General features: G+C 35.1%; 1 protein-coding gene across 2 annotated transcripts in view; it reads left to right on the top strand.

Moving 5' to 3' along the window:
* Nucleotides 1-17,542, top strand: part of Abcd3 (ATP binding cassette subfamily D member 3) — a 61,949-nt gene that overhangs the window by 25,460 nt on the left and 18,947 nt on the right. For both annotated transcript variants that reach the window (XM_042676723.1, XM_042676731.1), the window contains exons 3-8: nucleotides 825-923; nucleotides 4,070-4,158; nucleotides 11,615-11,684; nucleotides 12,980-13,077; nucleotides 13,411-13,534; nucleotides 15,680-15,736. In XM_042676723.1, the coding sequence (XP_042532657.1) occupies nucleotides 825-923; nucleotides 4,070-4,158; nucleotides 11,615-11,684; nucleotides 12,980-13,077; nucleotides 13,411-13,534; nucleotides 15,680-15,736 (537 nt within the window). The remainder of the gene's footprint in view (nucleotides 1-824; nucleotides 924-4,069; nucleotides 4,159-11,614; nucleotides 11,685-12,979; nucleotides 13,078-13,410; nucleotides 13,535-15,679; nucleotides 15,737-17,542) is intronic.

Below are 17,542 nucleotides of genomic sequence, written 5' to 3'. Positions count from 1 at the left end.
TCATTCTTTTTTCGTATGACTTACTTATTTACTTTTATCTATGTTTCTCCTCGAATTTATTAGGAAGAGAATAGTGCATTGGCATATTGCATATTGGAAATGTTAACTTTCTTTTTTCATGGTGCACCAGGGTGTGAACTTACAGCATCCCATGCTTTCCATGGGCTTGTTTTTCTCCCAGCAAGCATACTGTCACTTGAATCATCACATCTCCAGTCTAGCTTCTTTGCTATTTAATTGGCAATAAGAGTCTCATGGGCTTTGCTGTCCAGGCTGGTTTTGAATCCATCCTTAGGTATCAGCCTATCAAGTATCTAGGTTACAGATACTAGTGGTAGTGTGAGCCACCAGTACCTGACTGTCGATTAGAAATGTTAAATGATGAAACTGGGAATGTAGACTTTTTTTGTAATTAGTCAGAGACCATCCTGTTAAGGATGAAAAAAGAACAAGTCTTCTATTAATCAAGAAGTGGATAAGGATAATATTTTTTTAAATTAGTACTTCATTGTTTCTTTGACTTCCTTTACTACTGTACCTTTTTCCTCACTGCATTCAGACTGGCTGTTTTATTCCTCCTTCAAACATACCTTCACTTTGCTATTTTACACTTACTGGTCCATTACTCCTGGATGTTCACATCTCACCTCTTTATTCAGTGTTTGAATATGAAGAGCAGCATATATATGCTTTCTAAGTGCAACATCTGTTTTAATGGTTGCCTGTGTAATTGACTTGCACTAAATGTGGTTCTTCAATCTAATTGTTATGCATTTGTTACAGCTATCTTAAATGGTCTTTTTTTCTTTCTCTTCCAAATATAGAAAGAAGGAAGAAAAGAGCGAGCTGTGGTGGACAGGGTGTTTTTATCAAGGCTCTCACAGATTCTGAAAATTATGGTCCCTAGAACATTTTGTAAAGAGGTAAGTCTTACAAGATTACAACATTAAATGGATAGCAATTCAAGATACATGAGATCAGAACAATAATAAATTTATCTCAGAATTGTCATTTGTCATGTGAGTACTCTTAATCAATGGCAATTTTTTAAAGTACCTTTTGAGATACTTTTTCCTTGTACTTTCTGTGATATGCTAGTATATTGTACTGTAGCTACCTTAAGTGCTGTTGTTTTATTATAATTAGTACTGTCAAAAACAAGATGCAGTTTTAAAAGACAAAGCTTTTGGAAATCAGTAATATGGGATACGTTTGAGAGTTGTTTCTTTTTAGTTGTTTATATATATATATATATATATATATATATATTTGATACTTCAAATAGTTTCTGAATTCTGAATTTTTAGGAAATGAGCTGATGATTTTGTCATTATTTCACAAAAATTTTAATGGTTAGTAAGTAGTGCCATATTCCCAGCCTTTCCTCGCCTCAGCATTCTCTCATTCTATAACCAGATGTATCACCATCTCCGATTCTTTCTTCTCATATCTCATCCTTTTAGTTACTGCCATCTGATTTTTTCCTCTATTTTTTTCTCCTGGATGTTACAGTGATCTTTAATTAGGTGTAATCTTAAGACCTCATTTTAAAAGCTTTATTTTTTTCTGTCCAATTTATTTCTGAAAGCAATGCTTCCCTTCCCATTGTTAAAATTTTAAGAAGCATTTGTTTATAGCAGTAGTGAGACAAAGATACAATGCGTAACAAGCACTGCAGCTCCTAGGAGAATTTGGTTCTTCCAATGTAGGCCTTGCCCTTCTTCCTCTTCTCAGCCCAGCCCTTGTCCTGTGCTCTGGGCCTCCATTCATTTGCAGTGACAGCCTCTTGTCTCTGACATCCTGCCCCTCTGCCCCCAAACAGTATGCTTAATAGATAACCTTTAACACTGCTTTACCTTTTTTTGTGAAAGCGTTACTACTATTTAGGCATAACTCATTATTAATTATTAATTCTACAGCCCATCTGGCTCTGAAGACCTTTTATTTAAAATACAAACTTTTCTGGGAAGAGTGACATATCACCCCTCTAATCCAGTTACCAACTCAATGCTCATTTTTTTTTAAAGTGATGGAGGGTTTGCTACATGTAAAATGAATGAGGCATGGACAGGTCCTCAGGAGTTCGTGAGAGGATTATTTTGCAGCCTTCTATTTTCATCTGGCTCTAGCCAGAGTAATTTTAGGGGGAAAAAAATCTAATCTCACTCAAACTCCAGTTCAAGAAAGCAAATTAAACTCCCTTACAAAGCACCAAAGATGAAGGTAGAGTTAGAGAAATGAAAATGCTGCATGCGACTGTTTGGAATTTCTCACATATTAAAAGCTGAGGGATGGACTGCCTACATCAAGGAACTCTAGTTTCTATTGCATAAACACATTAATAAGGAAATAGTGGTGGTTCTAAGAACATTGTTTTAATTATGATATTTTTAGAATGAGAGAAAAGTAAATAAGCTTTTATACTCCAGTGATTAATTTTGAATTGAGATATTTAAGATCTGAATTAAAAGGTGGCATGATGTGTCTGTGGTTAGTATTCATTAAAGTCAATAGATTCTTCTGCTGTTGGTTGAATACCTACTTAGGAATGGTAAGATCAGTTAGGAAAATAGCAAACCTTGGGGTAGCAGGTATCACAGCTCATTCACACAGACTCTTTGATGTTTTCTTATGATTCCATGTAATGCTTAACCTGCTATGAATCTGCCTTGTATTTCATTTAAAGGCTGTATTTTTAAAGGCTTTTCCTTCTCTAAACAGTATTTGTTTTGTAAAAATTAAGTGAAAGATTCAGTTGTCCCTTATTTCAGTAATTTGGAACATAGTGTTTGTCTAACAAGTTCTGCCTCCCATGTTCCAAAGCTCTTTGCTCTGATTTTCATCTCTATGTTTTGTTTCTAGGTTGTATAAACTCTGCTGGATATGCAATACCAGCCATACTTCATATGGTTTAATATATTTTTTCCCCCTGCTAAATCCTAAGCCTTTCTTTGCTCTTAATCTTTATTGTTTTACTTGGTCTGTTTAACATATTTAACATACTCGTAAAGCCATAAGTGGCTTTTGCTATTCAGACCTTGCCATCCATCATTGATATGAATTATACAAATATGAATAAATTTGTCTGTTGTTTTTCTGTTCACATTTCATTCTTTTTTAGAAAACATCCTTAAGTAGCTGTACAATTTATTTTGATCAGTGTCACCCCTTTCATCATTCTCTCTTATCTCTTCTACCCATCCCCTCAATTTACCTAAGTCTGTTTTCACATATGTATATTGAATATTATAACTTACACATGAATCTTACTTTAATTAATAGGTTAATTGAAAACCTTGTGAAGACAGGGACACTATTAGAGACTTTTCTAACAAGTTGAACTAAATGTTCATATTGACATTATAACTTATGAATTGTTCATAAGTTAAATTTCTGTCCTTGACCCTTTGAAGGTAAATTGTTTGACTTACTTAAGATTCACCTTGGGAGAGAGTGAGGGAAAGGGTGACTGTCCAAAAAGAAATGTACTCATAGCTGGGCGCCGGTGGCTCACGCCTGTAATCCTAGCTACTCAGGAGGCTGAGATCTGAGGATTGCGGTTCAAAGCCAACCCGGGCAGGAAAGTCTGTGAAACTCTTATCTCCAGTAAACCACCAGAAAACCAGAAGTGGCACTGTAGCTAAAGTGTTAGAACGCTAGCCCTGAGCTGAAGAGCTGAGGGACAGCACTCAGGCCCAGAGTTCAAGCCCCAAGACCGACCAAAAAAAAAAAAAAAAGTAAAAAGAAAAAAAAAGAAATGTACTCATAACCTGACTTATTTAACTGTAACCCTTCTGTATATCACCTTTATAATTCAACAAAAATAAATTTTAAAAATTCACCTTGGAATTTTGGATAAGAATATTAAATGGTTTGTAAAGACTCTTCCATTTATATTGTTATTTTAAGTCCCTTTTAAACTATATTTAAAAATCGACTACAGTTAAAATGTAGACCAACTACACTAACTTACATAAAGCTTTGAAATCTGAAACAAAAAAATTTTGCCAAGGTATTATTTGTTCTAACTTTAAAATGCATGAAGTTTACTATATTTGGTTTATTTTAGACAGGATATTTGATACTTATTGCTGTTATGCTGGTATCTAGAACATACTGTGATGTTTGGATGATTCAAAATGGGACACTCATTGAAAGGTACTTGTCCTCCTAATTTGTCACGTATTTAAACATTGTTTCCCAGTTTTTTTTATGATTGCATTTTGTTAACAATACCTTGTGTAACTTTTTGTCCATGTTTCAGTGTTAGAGTATATATTTGTTTCCTAATTTGGGAGGAGAAAACTCTCTTTTGTATTACCATGCCTGTATCCATCTTCTCAATGTTATACTGCAATTTATTGTTATTATTAACTGTTATTAACTGTTACCTTAACTATTTATAGCTAAGCCACATGCTGGGCTTTACAGAATTTTGTTTGCCCTGGCAAACAAAAAAAAGTTTTTTTTTGAAATTAACTTTTGCCTGCTATTCTCTGTCGTTCAGCTCAAGGTTTTTGGAAGTATTATAAAATCTTGATAACATTGTAACATGGTCAAACATACCAAATAATCAGTCAGTTTTGTGTGTGCTTTTACCCTCTCCTTGTGTTCTGGCTCTGATCAGACCCACTGAATAGCAGTTATGTTTGAACTGTTTTTATCATTATTTTGGGAATAAATTTCTTTCATCTGTTTTCTGCATTAAATAATCTGTTTCCTGGATCTTTTACTATTATTTTGCCCTAATTTTACTTTCTCATTTTGGCAAACAATCTTTCTGTGAAAAGGAACAAGGAAAGTAAAAGTTTTGAGACTTTGCAGATCTGAAGCTATTAATTAATAATTTAGATGCATTTGTTCATTCCAAGTTGGAAGTCGTTTTTTCACTGGAATTTTGAAGCACTTTTGCTATCCTAGCTCTCAACTCTGGTTGTGGGCAGACTAGGATAATTGGTGGAAGTGTAAGAACTGCTACTGAGTGTACCATCCTAGCAATTCTGGCTTGGTTAGCCATTACTTTTGGAAACACCCTAAGCTAAAAAAATTAAATACTACATAACTGCAGATCTTATGTTAAGTATTGGATCTAGTTATATTCTTGTTTCCCCTTCTTTAGTAGAGATTCTGACTTCCCCTCAAAAACAATGCTTTAAACATTAGAAAATATTTTAATTGTTGATGTCTTATTAGTGTTTGACAATTTTACTGACCATTGTTAAGATTTTTTTTTCATCATTAATTGTGCAGGACACTGGATAGGTTCTTTTCAACCTAAAAATTTGTTCTTCATTCTGGAAAAATTTTTGTTGTCTTCTTAAAACAATTCTTCCCATATTTTTTCTGGAATACTTGATTAATTGTTGAACCCTCCTGACCTAATTGTTTTGTTACTTTTAAATTTCTCTACTGTTTTCAGCTGGCAATTATATTCTATTTTCTAGGAAATTTCTTTATCATGCATTGAAGTATGGTTATAATTTTTTAAAATTTCCATCAACTGTCTTTTGTATGGACATTTTTTTTAGTCGGTTGTGCAGCTTGAACTCTGGGCTTGGGTGCTGTCCCTGCGCTCTTCAGCTCAAGGCGAGTGCTCTACCGCTTGAGCCACAGCGCCACTTCTGGTTTTCTAGTGGTTTATTGGAGATAAGAGTCTCATGGACTTTTCTGCCTGGGCTGGCTTTGAACCGCAATCCTCAGATCTCAGCCTCCTGAGTAGCTAGGATTAAAGGTGTGAGCAACCGGCGCCCGGCTTGGACATTTGTTCGTATAGGAATTATACTTTCAAATATGAAACATTTGATATCTGAAGCTATTAATTTTGGTTTTATTTGTGTGTGTGTGTTTTAAAGCTTGGAGTGTGTTTTCTATCTCTCCATGGTCCTTTTCATTCATGTTAGAGAATTTTCCCAGTCTGTCTATGATTCTTTGCTGTAAATCCATATTTTAAATGAATGCTTTAAAAATCAGGAGTTCCAGGCTTGTTGATTGTCTGCTCTCCTTTGAAGGGTGTTTGTAGGGGCTTGTGTGTGTGTGTGTGTGTGTGCACACATACGTGTGCATGGGCACACCTAGTGAGGAATCCTACAACAAATTCTAAGAACTTAAATGTAAACATAATTGGAATGCTTGTTCATTGCTCCTATGATACCAGCTTTAGGGGAATAAATTTTTATTACTAGGTTTGGCTTCTGTAAACTTCATGCACAAGTAATTTGAGCCATATGTATACATGATGGATAGAATATATTTTTTAACGTAACTTGTAAACTTAAGCTTTTCCTTTGACAATTTCATCTCTAATTTTAAATGCCTTATCTGTTGGTAAAAATACAGTTGCCTTCCCTCAACTATGTATTGTTTGTTAATTTCCTTGTGGCAGCTGCTAGGTACATCATCATCTTAGGAACCTGTTTAGAATCACCCACATTATAAAATACATTTTGTAGTAATGGACTGGATTGGAAATTTATTATTTAAAGTTTTTCTATTTTATTCTTATTTTATAATTTCATACTTTTGTAATCAAAAAGAATATTACTTTTTTCTAAATTAGGGATATTCAACCTTAATTCTACAGATGCTGGCTTTTGATTTTCTCAAATATTTAAAAACCTGAGAAAAATGCATCACCAAGAGCAGGTGATATGTAACTTAATGGATGATAGTGGACAAGAGGAAGCTACTGTGTAGTACAGGCCAATTTGTATTTCCTGTAGGTAGTCAACCTATTGGATACTCAGTTTTTAAATTGTGAAATAAAAATTTGTTTATAATTTTTTCTACAAATTCTCAAAAAGATTTTATGAAACATTAGTTTGGTATCTTAAACCTTACAGAAAAGTTGCAAAATAGTACAAAGAACTTCTCATACCCTCAACTAATACTTGTCAGTTATAAAGTCGTCATTTACTTTGTTAGCTTTACCCTAAGTAAATATTTTTGAACATCTGCTGTATATGAAATCTTTATATTTGCTTAAATATTAACATTTAATATTTTCCAAGTTAAAGGTTTAAAATATGACACATTCTTAATGTAGTAGAATTTTATCAGAAAATTAACATGTTTCTGTATCTTACTGTTAAAGCTACATTGTAAATAGAGTTATCTGTTTCCTTTTGGCTTCTTCCTAAGTAGGTTTAAATTCATTTTTTTTTTGCTGCTTAGAAAGTCTCCAGGAGGAGTTGTGGTTCTTTTTTTTTTTTTTTAATATTTTCTTTTTTTTAGTTTTTATTTTAATTTTTTTGTATGCTGGTCCTAGGGCTTGAACTCAGGGCCTCATGCTTTTTGCTCAAGGCTGTCACTACTTTTTTTCTTTTTTCTTTTTTTTTTTGGGGGGGGGGTCCGGTTGTGGGGCCTGAACTCTGGGCCTGGGCGCTGTCCCTCAGCTTTTCAGCTCAAGGCTAGCACTCTACCACTTGAGCCACAGCGCCACTTCTGGCTTTTTTTTTTCTTTTTGCTTATGTGGTGCTGAGGAACTGAACCCAGGGCCTCAGGCATGCAAGGAAAGCCCTCTACCACTGAGCCACCTTCCTAGCCTCAAGTTGTGGTTCTTAATGGGCTTCAAGATACGTTTTATTTTTGCCCATACAAGCAGCATATTAAAATCACCAAACTTCTCTAGAGATCCTTACATATTTTAGAGGTAGTAGTGAGTAGATCTACAGTAAAGATATTCTTTATTAATTATTATTTTTCTTTTGCAGTGGAATAATAAGCAGGAATAAGGCTTTATTCAGAAAACCATTTTTTAAATTTATTGCTGCTACTCCACTGGTAATCCATTGTTGAGTGCTGGCATGTGCTTCACCAGTATCTTATAATCTTAAGTGTGTCACAGCTCGGGCAGCATGAAAGCACTTTGGTTTTACATGGTTTGTTTGTTTAAAAAAATGTTAGCTTAAACTTGTAAACGTTTGGTACTCTTCTAATTGCTTGTTTTTTTCTAATATTCACACTAAGCACCATTTTTGTATAGTTCTGTTTTAACATTTTCCTATTTCAAATGTTTTTAGAAAAGCATTTTTGCTTTTTAAAAGTTATATCAGAATCAGACTTAATTTTTCTAGTTTTCCCCTGAAGTATTATCAAGGAAATGTTACATGCTGTAAACCATTCTCAGAGTGCTAGAATGATCTCATTCTGTATTAAAATCGTTGAGAAGTTCTTTGGTAAAGATACTTGTTAGAGCTGGGTACTAGTGGCTTATGCCTGTCTGTAATTCTGGCTGAGGCTGAGATCTGAGGATGGTGATTCAAAGCTACCCCCAGGGCAGAAAAGTCTGGGATGCTTATCTCCAGTAAACTACTCAGAAAAAAGGAGAAAGTGGCACTGTGGCTTAAGTGGTAGAGCACTAGACTTGAGTGCCCAGGTCCTGAGTTCAGGCTCCAGGACCAGCAAAAAAAACCAAACAAACAAGATACATACTGGCTTTGTTTAACCCAGATTTCCTCCAATTCAAAGAAAATTATTTTCTTATTGTATACCAGCAATATTTTTGTGAGGAGTTAGGTGTAAATCATTTAGCACAATATTCAAAATATTATTTTATTATATTTGGGAATATTAATAAGAATTAAAACTACAATGAAATAGCAAACTTACTTTAAATTCTTAATATATACTCTTATTTACATCCATCTATCTATCTATCTATCTATCTATTTATCTACCTATCTATCTTCCAGCCTGGCTCTTCGCAGGTTAGTTGGGAGATGGAGTCTTAGGGATTTTTCAGCCTGGACTGGCTTTGAACCAAAATCTTTGCCACAAAAGCCCTTTATTATTTCCAATTAAAGCAACAAGGAGATCAAGTAGAATAAGTAGAGCTTACCTGGTTCTTATCAAGAATTGACCAACAAATATTCTGAAATAACAAAACTCATTAGATGTGATGAGAATTTTAGCATAGATATGTCCAGTATTTTAGAACCATGTAGTCAGTAGTAGAATATACAACACAAAACAAAAAAGGCAAAACTCAAAACCTAAAATTTCGACAACATTTAGACATCTTTGCTAACAAAGCATATCAGATGGTTGGGCCTCCGTTACCAGGGCCTGTGAAAAGAGCAACTTGTTAGCAAGGCACCTTAGAATAGATGGAGTAGTAAACTTAGTGGAAGGTTAAGGGTCAGATGGGGCCAAACCCTTAACCCACCACGTGGCCAAGATGGCGAATTCAAGATGGCGAATTTCTGAAAGAATGCAAAGAAAGCCTGAACAAATAGACCAAGCCTACATTGGCTAGCCTTTGAGAGGGAACCTAGAGGGGGGTCCCTGGGACCCAGCCTGCGTCGCACTCTTCAGGGCACAAGCCAAAATGTAGAAAAGAGAAAGGGAGAGATAGGGAAAGTTGGACATGAATGGCAGAGAGAGAGCAAAGAGAGCCCGAAAGTAAACAGACTTCTGATCATTTACCATTGCAGTAGCAAAAACTGTACTTCTGAGAATGGCATAAAAATGAGGCTCTCTGGCTTTCCAGGGAGCGCAGGAGACATTTCAAAGGGGTTTTACGGCTCAGGCGTGATTCGTAGCACCCCATTAAATGAGTAGAGTCAGTCTGGTGAGTGAAGGAGAGCTGACCAGGCAGAAGCGGCGTCCCGACTTCCCCCAGAGCCCTCTAGAGAGAAATGGCCAAGCCCCCAAAGCCAAGCGTCCTCGGCTTCAGAGGTGACCGGCCTTTTAGCTAAAGGCCGTAGGAGCTCTCTGGCGTGGCGCCACGTCTGGACAGAGACTGAGTAACAGAGAGCCGTAGAGTAGTTTCACTCACCAGAGTAGAGAAGTGGTGTGGACGTGGATGTGAAGGCAGCAATGGTATCGATGCGCTGATTCCGCCGCAGACAGACTGGTTCGCAAAAGGCCGTCAGAACTGTGGGTATTCCTCAGAGCAAAAAGGGAAGAACAAAAAAAGAAAAAAGAGGAAAAAAAAAGAGAAATCCCAGCTTTCCTGACTATAAGCCTTTATCCGAGTCACGGCACCATTTATGTTAGGTTTTTAAAAAGAGGTGGCCGAGTAAGAACTGCACCACGCACGTGGTATTCAGGTAAGGGGTAGGTTTATTCAGTAGACCTGCTGGGACCAGGCAAGGTTGGCACTCCACGTGGCTGGGAAAGAGAGAGGAAAGAGCTAGAGCAGAGAGAGAGAGCTAGAAAAGAAGAGCAAGAGCTAGAAACGAACAGAGAGAAAAGAGAGAGAGTCTGGGCCTGGGCTAGGCCTTATGTAGGGTATGGGCGGAGAAAGGTGTGGCCACATCAAATTCAGATGTGACCTCAGCGGATGCAGATGTGACCTCTTCCAGGTGTCCCAGTTGCCTAGGTAACGCAGGTACTGGGTGGAGACTTTGCTGCGAGGAGGGTGGAGTCTGCTTGCCATCCAGGAGCGAACCTTACACCTACCTACCTACCTACCTACCTACCTACCTTTTTTGTCGTCATGGGGCCTGAACTCTGGGCTGGGAGCTGTCCCTCAGCTCTTCAGCTCAAGGCTAGCGCCCTACCACTAGAGCCACAGCGCCACTTCTGGCTTTTTCTGTTTATGTGGTGCCGAGGAATCGAACCCAGGGCCTCAGGCATGCAAGGCAAGCTCTCTACCACTGAGCCACCTTCCCAGCCCATCCATATATTTTTAAAAGATGAATATATAAAACAGAACAAAAGTAGATGAAACAGTAGCTGATTTTGTTTGACATCATAAGGGACCTGCCTGTCTACAGAGCCATCCTGAGACTTCACCTGTTGGTAGTCCCAGGGTGGGCCAGTTGGAATTCACAGGTGACATCCCACTGCTAACCTTATATATAAGTAAAATTTTAAAATCCCACAGGAGCTACTTCTACTTTCTCATGGCAGAACTGAGTAGTTGCAAGTAGAAATTAATGGCCTACAAAGCCTTTAAAGGTTTAGTCTTTTTTTGTGCCATCATTTGTTCATGTCAGTGAGAATCAAGGATGTCAAATACTTGAAAACATAGATCTGAGGATCGTGATTCAAGGCCAGCCCACCAGGAAAGATTGAGACTCTTTTATTGGATAAACTACTCAGAAAAAGCTGGAAATGGCACTGTGGCTCAAGTGTTAGAGGGCTAGCCTTGAGGAAAAAAATCTAAGGAATAGCATCCATGCCCTGAGTTCAAGCTCCAGGAGACAAATAGTCAGTCAGTCAGACAGACAGACAGACAGACAGACACACACACACACACACACACACACACACACGCGCGCGCGCGCGCGCGCGCACAAATGCTAGCTTGATTTATTCGTGGCATCACAGTTTCCCATCCCTGGAGCTATATGCAGTTGTTAATTATTTGACTAGCTAGACTCCATTTGTGGCAGCTGTGTCTCCCCCAACCCCACCTGACTCCATGACCTAACCCAGGACCTTCTTATTAAATGTTCTCATTTATAGTGAGGTTCAATCAAGCTTTATTTAAGATGGTGACATTTCAAAAGTTGCAAACTTGTTTAGTAAGAAAATGTTTTTTTCATATCTTTTTTTTCCTATTTTGATTCCGTAGGAATTCCAAGCAATTTTAGAGCTTTATAGAAGTTTATTTAATGTTATATTTTGCTTTTTTTGCAACTAATGCATTGCATGTCATGGTTTGCAGTGGTATCATTGGTCGTAGCAGTAAAGATTTCAAGAAATACTTATTCAACTTCATCGCTGCCATGCCTCTTGTAAGTTTACTTCTTTAAAAATGCTTATTTAAATAGGGGAAATTTTCACCTTATTAAAAATCTTTGAAGAATTTTACAAAATGTACTCTTTTAAAGATTTGTATTTTGTGCCAGTTTTGAGTGTCTATCCTAATTTTTTTCAATTAAACTTTATACTAGATAGAAAGAAGAGATTTCATTCAGTGTCACTTACAGTATACATATGTGTGTATTATATATTATGTAAATATACACACATATACTTTCTCTTTTCCTTCTTTCTTCTTTAATCTTCAGCACAGATATTCTCCACTGCTTAGCAAACATCCTGTTACATGGCATGTCTCTCCCAGTTGTAAACCAAAGTTATTTTCAGATACTGTCAAGATGGGATTGAGACAGAGGGACAGATTTACATCATCTTAGTGGAAAGCCATTATTTTAGATGATAACTCGAGCCACTATTAAGTTAAATTGAAATTTGTGATCTGAATTTAATAAAGGAAATTGTTCAGTCTAAAATGTAAGCCACTTTCTTAGCTTGGCTTTTATTCTTATTTTATTGTACTTTAATGCTTTTAATAGTCTAAATTTAAGGGTCGAAAAGAGAAGCTTGGCTGTAAAAAGCCAATTAAATTGAAAATATGGAAGACACTCCAGCTTATAAAGCTTAAAGATGGGCATACGTAGTTTTTAGACCTTTAAAATAAAAGGTTGAGATACACAACAGATATGAAAGATTGGCTTCCACAGAAGCCCATCATTTATATAAACATTGAGAAAACTTATAGTAAATGTGAATTAGAAAAGTAAATGTGACTTTGGAACTTACATTTTTAATCATAGCAAAGATGAGTAAAGAGTTTAAGAAATAATCTAAAAAAGTATAAAATTTACACTATTTTTTAAAACAAAGACACAAAGTATAGAAATTCTATTTTCTAGGTTATAGACAGCTAATTTGTAGGTAAAAATAAAATGAACATAAATGCCTGAACTTCTAACCTCAGATCTTTTACATTTGATAGAAAGATTACAGATTTGATTGTGTTTGCCAGAAAAACATGACAAGAGAGATTACATAATAAAAATATTTTTTATTAAGTTCCAAGTAAAGTTTAACTTAGGGTGATTAAAATCAGTTTCATTTGGCTTACTTTGTGGGTTTTGCATTGTTATAAATTCTGAGTAAAACAGAACTGAATTATATCACTAAACTGTCAGTTATAAAAATTACAGGATTTAGGAATGCAGCAAATGATAGAGAAGTTACAACTTAGAGAAAGTAGAGCAAAAACAATATTTGTTTGTTTCAGATCTCTCTGGTTAATAACTTCTTGAAGTATGGGTTAAATGAACTCAAACTATGCTTCCGAGTAAGGCTCACTAAATACCTCTATGAGGAATATCTCAAGTAAGTGATAACCTATTTTCAAATTAAAAATACCTACATTGAATAGTATTGTGATAATGAGGTAGAGATGTTTTTCTTTATTTATTGAATTACTTTTCAAGAAAAGATCTTACACTCAGCAGTGTATTATTAATACATTTGAATGAAATCCTGGCTCTCCTTGAGTTGACAAGTCTCAAACCTGGTGTGTGTGTGCGTGCGTGCCCGTGCCCATGAGTGTGTGTGTGTGTGTGTGTGTGTGTTTGTGTGTGTGTATTTGTAGTAGATAGGAAAATGTGAATTTTTTAATTTGTTTTAAAAATCATGTCTTAAAATCACTTTTTGTTCTTTTAGATCTTTCACATACTATAAAATGGGAAATTTGGACAACAGAATAGCAAATCCAGACCAGCTGCTCACACAAGATGTAGAAAAATTTTGTAATAGTGTAGTTGATCTTTATTCAAATCTTAGTAAGGTAAGTTTTTCTATTTAAAAAAAAAAAAAAAAGGTGTTGTGTTGAAAATTTAGCTCCGTGGAGGAGCACTTGCCTGGCAAGTACAAGACCCCAAGTTCAATCCTCAACTCTACAAAAAAATCATTCTTTTTGTTAAATTTATTGAATTTTCATAGAATTTATTGGATGGACAAAATAACATCATATCAATATTTAATTTTTTATAAGAAAATTAGAATGGTTACAATTATTTAAATTATTTTTGTGATGTGGTTTGGTCCCAGATTGATAATTTAGTGCCTTATGACAATTTTGAGAGAGTTTTCCAAGTTAGTTTAGTAAAAAAAATTTGAATTCATTTCTTCACCTATGTACTTCTAGCAGTTGTTAGAATTTGATTTGTCAATTTGTTTTCAATTCCACATCTCTAATAACTGCACAAAGGACTTCCTGTTTTCTTATTCAATGTCTCTTAATTCTAGTATATCACTTTGAGTCAAAAGATTTTTCCAAGTTTATTTTAGTTTTCTAATTACTATTTTTCCCTTTCTCAGAATATTGCTAAAACATTTAACTTGGATAGGCCTTAAACAAGTTTTCTTTCTTCCTGTTAGTTCCATCAGTTGTTAGCTGTCTTACTTCTCATCTTGCCACTTTTACACTTGTGTATAGTCTTCAACTAAAGCCATCATCCTTGTCATTATCTGCAGCATTGACTAGCACGTGGAGTAGCACCTATAAGATTGTCTGCCCAGTATCCCCCTCCCTCTTCATCTTAGATGCTCCACCTTACACTCTATGGGACATGACTGCCTTTGGGCTGGGATAGGAGCTTGTCTCAAATTGGATTGATTATAATATCTGTGCTTCAGGTCATAGTTGACCTATATATTCAGTCTTTGACAAAAATGCTATATCTAAGGGACTAGATCCTGTTGTAGGACTAGGAATGCTCTTTCCTTAACCATGTAGATGGAGGTCACAGAGTCAATTCTTAGAGGTTAATTGTGGTACAGGTCCACTAGTAAAGAATCTTTCACCCCATGCCAAACTTTGTTATTTATTTAGCTCTCCAGAGGCCTTTGCTGACTGATCCTAAACTCTAGGAATTCTAACAACTAAAAGTAGTCTAATAATTAGCTTTCTTTTCTGATCCTAATGCCACATTACAAGTTTGCTTTCTCTGTACATGGATGAGGAGTTGTATATAGGTAGATGAACTTGTCGAGATTTTGTAGCCAATTTCATAGTTAAATTATTGTATATCTTTTATGTCTTGGCACTTGAGCAAATGTGGTCTCAGGTCTTGTGTACTTGGAATAGAGATGAAAGTTTTCAAATTAATTAAAATGTTGCTGTTCATGAAGTATGTTGAATCATGTTTGGTGTCTAGCTAAATTATCTTTGATAAGTCAAAAATGAAAAAGTACCTCTAGTACTAGCTAATTCATAACCCAAGCCAGCTATATTAGTAATAATGTAGATACTAGATTTAAAGTGAAAACACACAATTTGGGTTCCTTGAAAAACATTACAAAAGCATTTATTACTAAAAGTATTACAATAGCGTTTTAAAAAATGTAAGTCTAGGTAACCTAGTTCTTAGATACAGTTCTTAAGTTGTCTCTGCATGTGGAACAGGACCTTAAGACTCTGTTTCTGGAAGTGTGAATTTTATATCACAAAATTAGGTTTCTAGGTACCACTTGATTATTTAATTGAATAATTGTTGTGATTAAATACAGTAACAAACTCAAACAATATTAGAGCAGGGAGACCCTCTCATTTTACAGGTGAAGATTTATAGAACCTAAGTAAATAGGTAGCAGATTTGGGATTACAATTCAGGTAATCTTGTTCAGTGACTTTTAGCTACATTGATAAATTACTGAATTACGGTTAATTATCATGGGAGAACTATTTTAGTTGATAGAAAATATGAAGTGTTTTACTTATCAGTAGACATTCTTTAGAAAATATCCATTTAAAATTCCTTAATAACTGTAATTTAAAGTGTATTTATTGATCTATGTTCTGTTATGTGCATTGAGAACTCTACATGTTGGTAATGTTAAGTAACATTTTGTATTTAATATGCATTAATTACCAGTCCGGACAATTGAGTTCTGGGGTCTAATGTTATATATTTTGATATTTATTTTACAGCCATTTTTAGACATAGTGTTGTATATTTTCAAGTTAACAAGTGCAATTGGAGCTCAGGTGAGTTTCCTCTTATTTTACCTTTTAAATTGCTAGCTTGATACTTTTAAGATTTTTTTTTTGTATCAACATGTTTTTAAATAAATGAAACTTAACATGGCCTGGTTGTAAAACAATACTGTAATAGGGATTTTAAAGATATTTTAATTGGGCTTTTTAGTGTCTCTTAAGTCAGAAACTCAAAAACTTTGGGCAGTATATAACCAGAAATACTTAAGAATTGAATGTACATGCATGCTTTATTTACTACAAAGTAATGTTGGAAAGCATATTTGGAGACAGACAACCATTTTAATTTAAAGTTTGAATGTTAAAATATATGCAGTACATTCAAAATAAGGATAATAATTTCAAGCATATTTTATAATAATATAAATAGTTGCCAATACTTTGGCTGTTGGCTACATTACCCTGTCTTTATTTGTGGTGGCAAAAATTACCTTTAAATTTTCTCTGAATATTTTCATTAGAGTTTAATGTGTACTCTTTAATATGTATTATTATGCATGTATAATAATCATACTGTGTGACTGTGTACATAGGTATATGCATATGTATTTTGTAGGTGATTAGCAATTTATACTTTTGTTTTTGCCTTCCAAAAATGGTAAAATAGTGTTTCATTTTAATTTTTGCCAATTAAAAAAAACTTTTTGGTACCTCATGATTCAGATTCAATCATTGGGATAGTATATTAGAATGAATAGACCTAATTTCTCTTGTCTCTGTGCTGTATTAAGGTATTTGCTTTTTTTTTTTCTAATTCTTAAGAAGTATATTTTCATTTACTTCTGTTATCTGGTTCAGCATTTCTTAAAAGGAGTTTTAGTCATCTCTGTGCTCCCTATTTGCAATAATTGTTGTAATCAATCAAGCTTAATTTTTGAAAATGTTGAATATATGCTATGTTAAACTTACATTATCTTAAATAGTAGAAATTTTATAAAGAAAGTTCTTACTGGGGCAAAATTAAAATATAGTAGAAGTAGATTTTTCAAACAGTTATAATGAAGTCTGATAATGGAAGTTTCAAGCATGTATTTAGTGTTTGTATGATCTACAGCAGATAGTTGACCTGCTTTGAGGCAGTATGTAATGTCTGTTAAGTATGGTAAGCCTGCCAGACATGAATCAACTTCCCTGAATAGCAGTTCAGAAAATAGTTATTTTGGTATGGCAGATAGGATGTATGTAGGAATGAAGAGAGGGCCTATCATGAGCTTGGAAGCTAAGCTTGAAGCCCCTTAAGTTGGTCAGTAGTGATGAGGTCATTGACAAAAGGAAATAGTATAGTAGCTGAAGCAGGGTGCTCAAGCTGCTTGTTGGGTTGTTATGCTTGCAGCATATATGCTTGCAGTTAATACCATAGGCAATTAATACTATAGGTTTCTAACTGTGATGGGAATAGAAGTATAAGTTTGGGATGAGAAGATGGCCAAGGAAGGAATCGAAGGAACTTGAGGAAATATTGAATATTCCAAATAGGAGGCAAAAAAGAGATCTGAGAATTTATTGTGGACTCTTTAGAGAATACTAAGGTGAGTTTCAATAGAAGACTGTTAGATGTCATTAAAAGTTTTTAGGTAAGCAAAAGGTGGGAGCACTGGAGGGAAGGACCTGCAGGTGAGAGAAGTATAGAGACTGGTGTGTGTTTATTTTAGGAAAGAATCAGGGCAGAACAGTTAACCAAAGAAACAATTTCTCACAGTCATTGGGGTTCATTCTAGAAATTGTACGTTTGCATCCCAGTGGATTTTATTTTATGATATCCTTGAGCTTTGTCTGTTTTTTTCTTTCAACGTAACA

This window comes from Dipodomys spectabilis, unplaced genomic scaffold, assembly GCF_019054845.1.
Source record: "Dipodomys spectabilis isolate Male_0828 unplaced genomic scaffold, ASM1905484v1 ptg000002l, whole genome shotgun sequence".
Lineage (NCBI taxonomy): Eukaryota > Metazoa > Chordata > Mammalia > Rodentia > Heteromyidae > Dipodomys > Dipodomys spectabilis.
The sequence above is the reverse complement of the archived record's forward strand: the minus strand, read 5'-3'. Positions and strand labels throughout refer to the sequence as shown.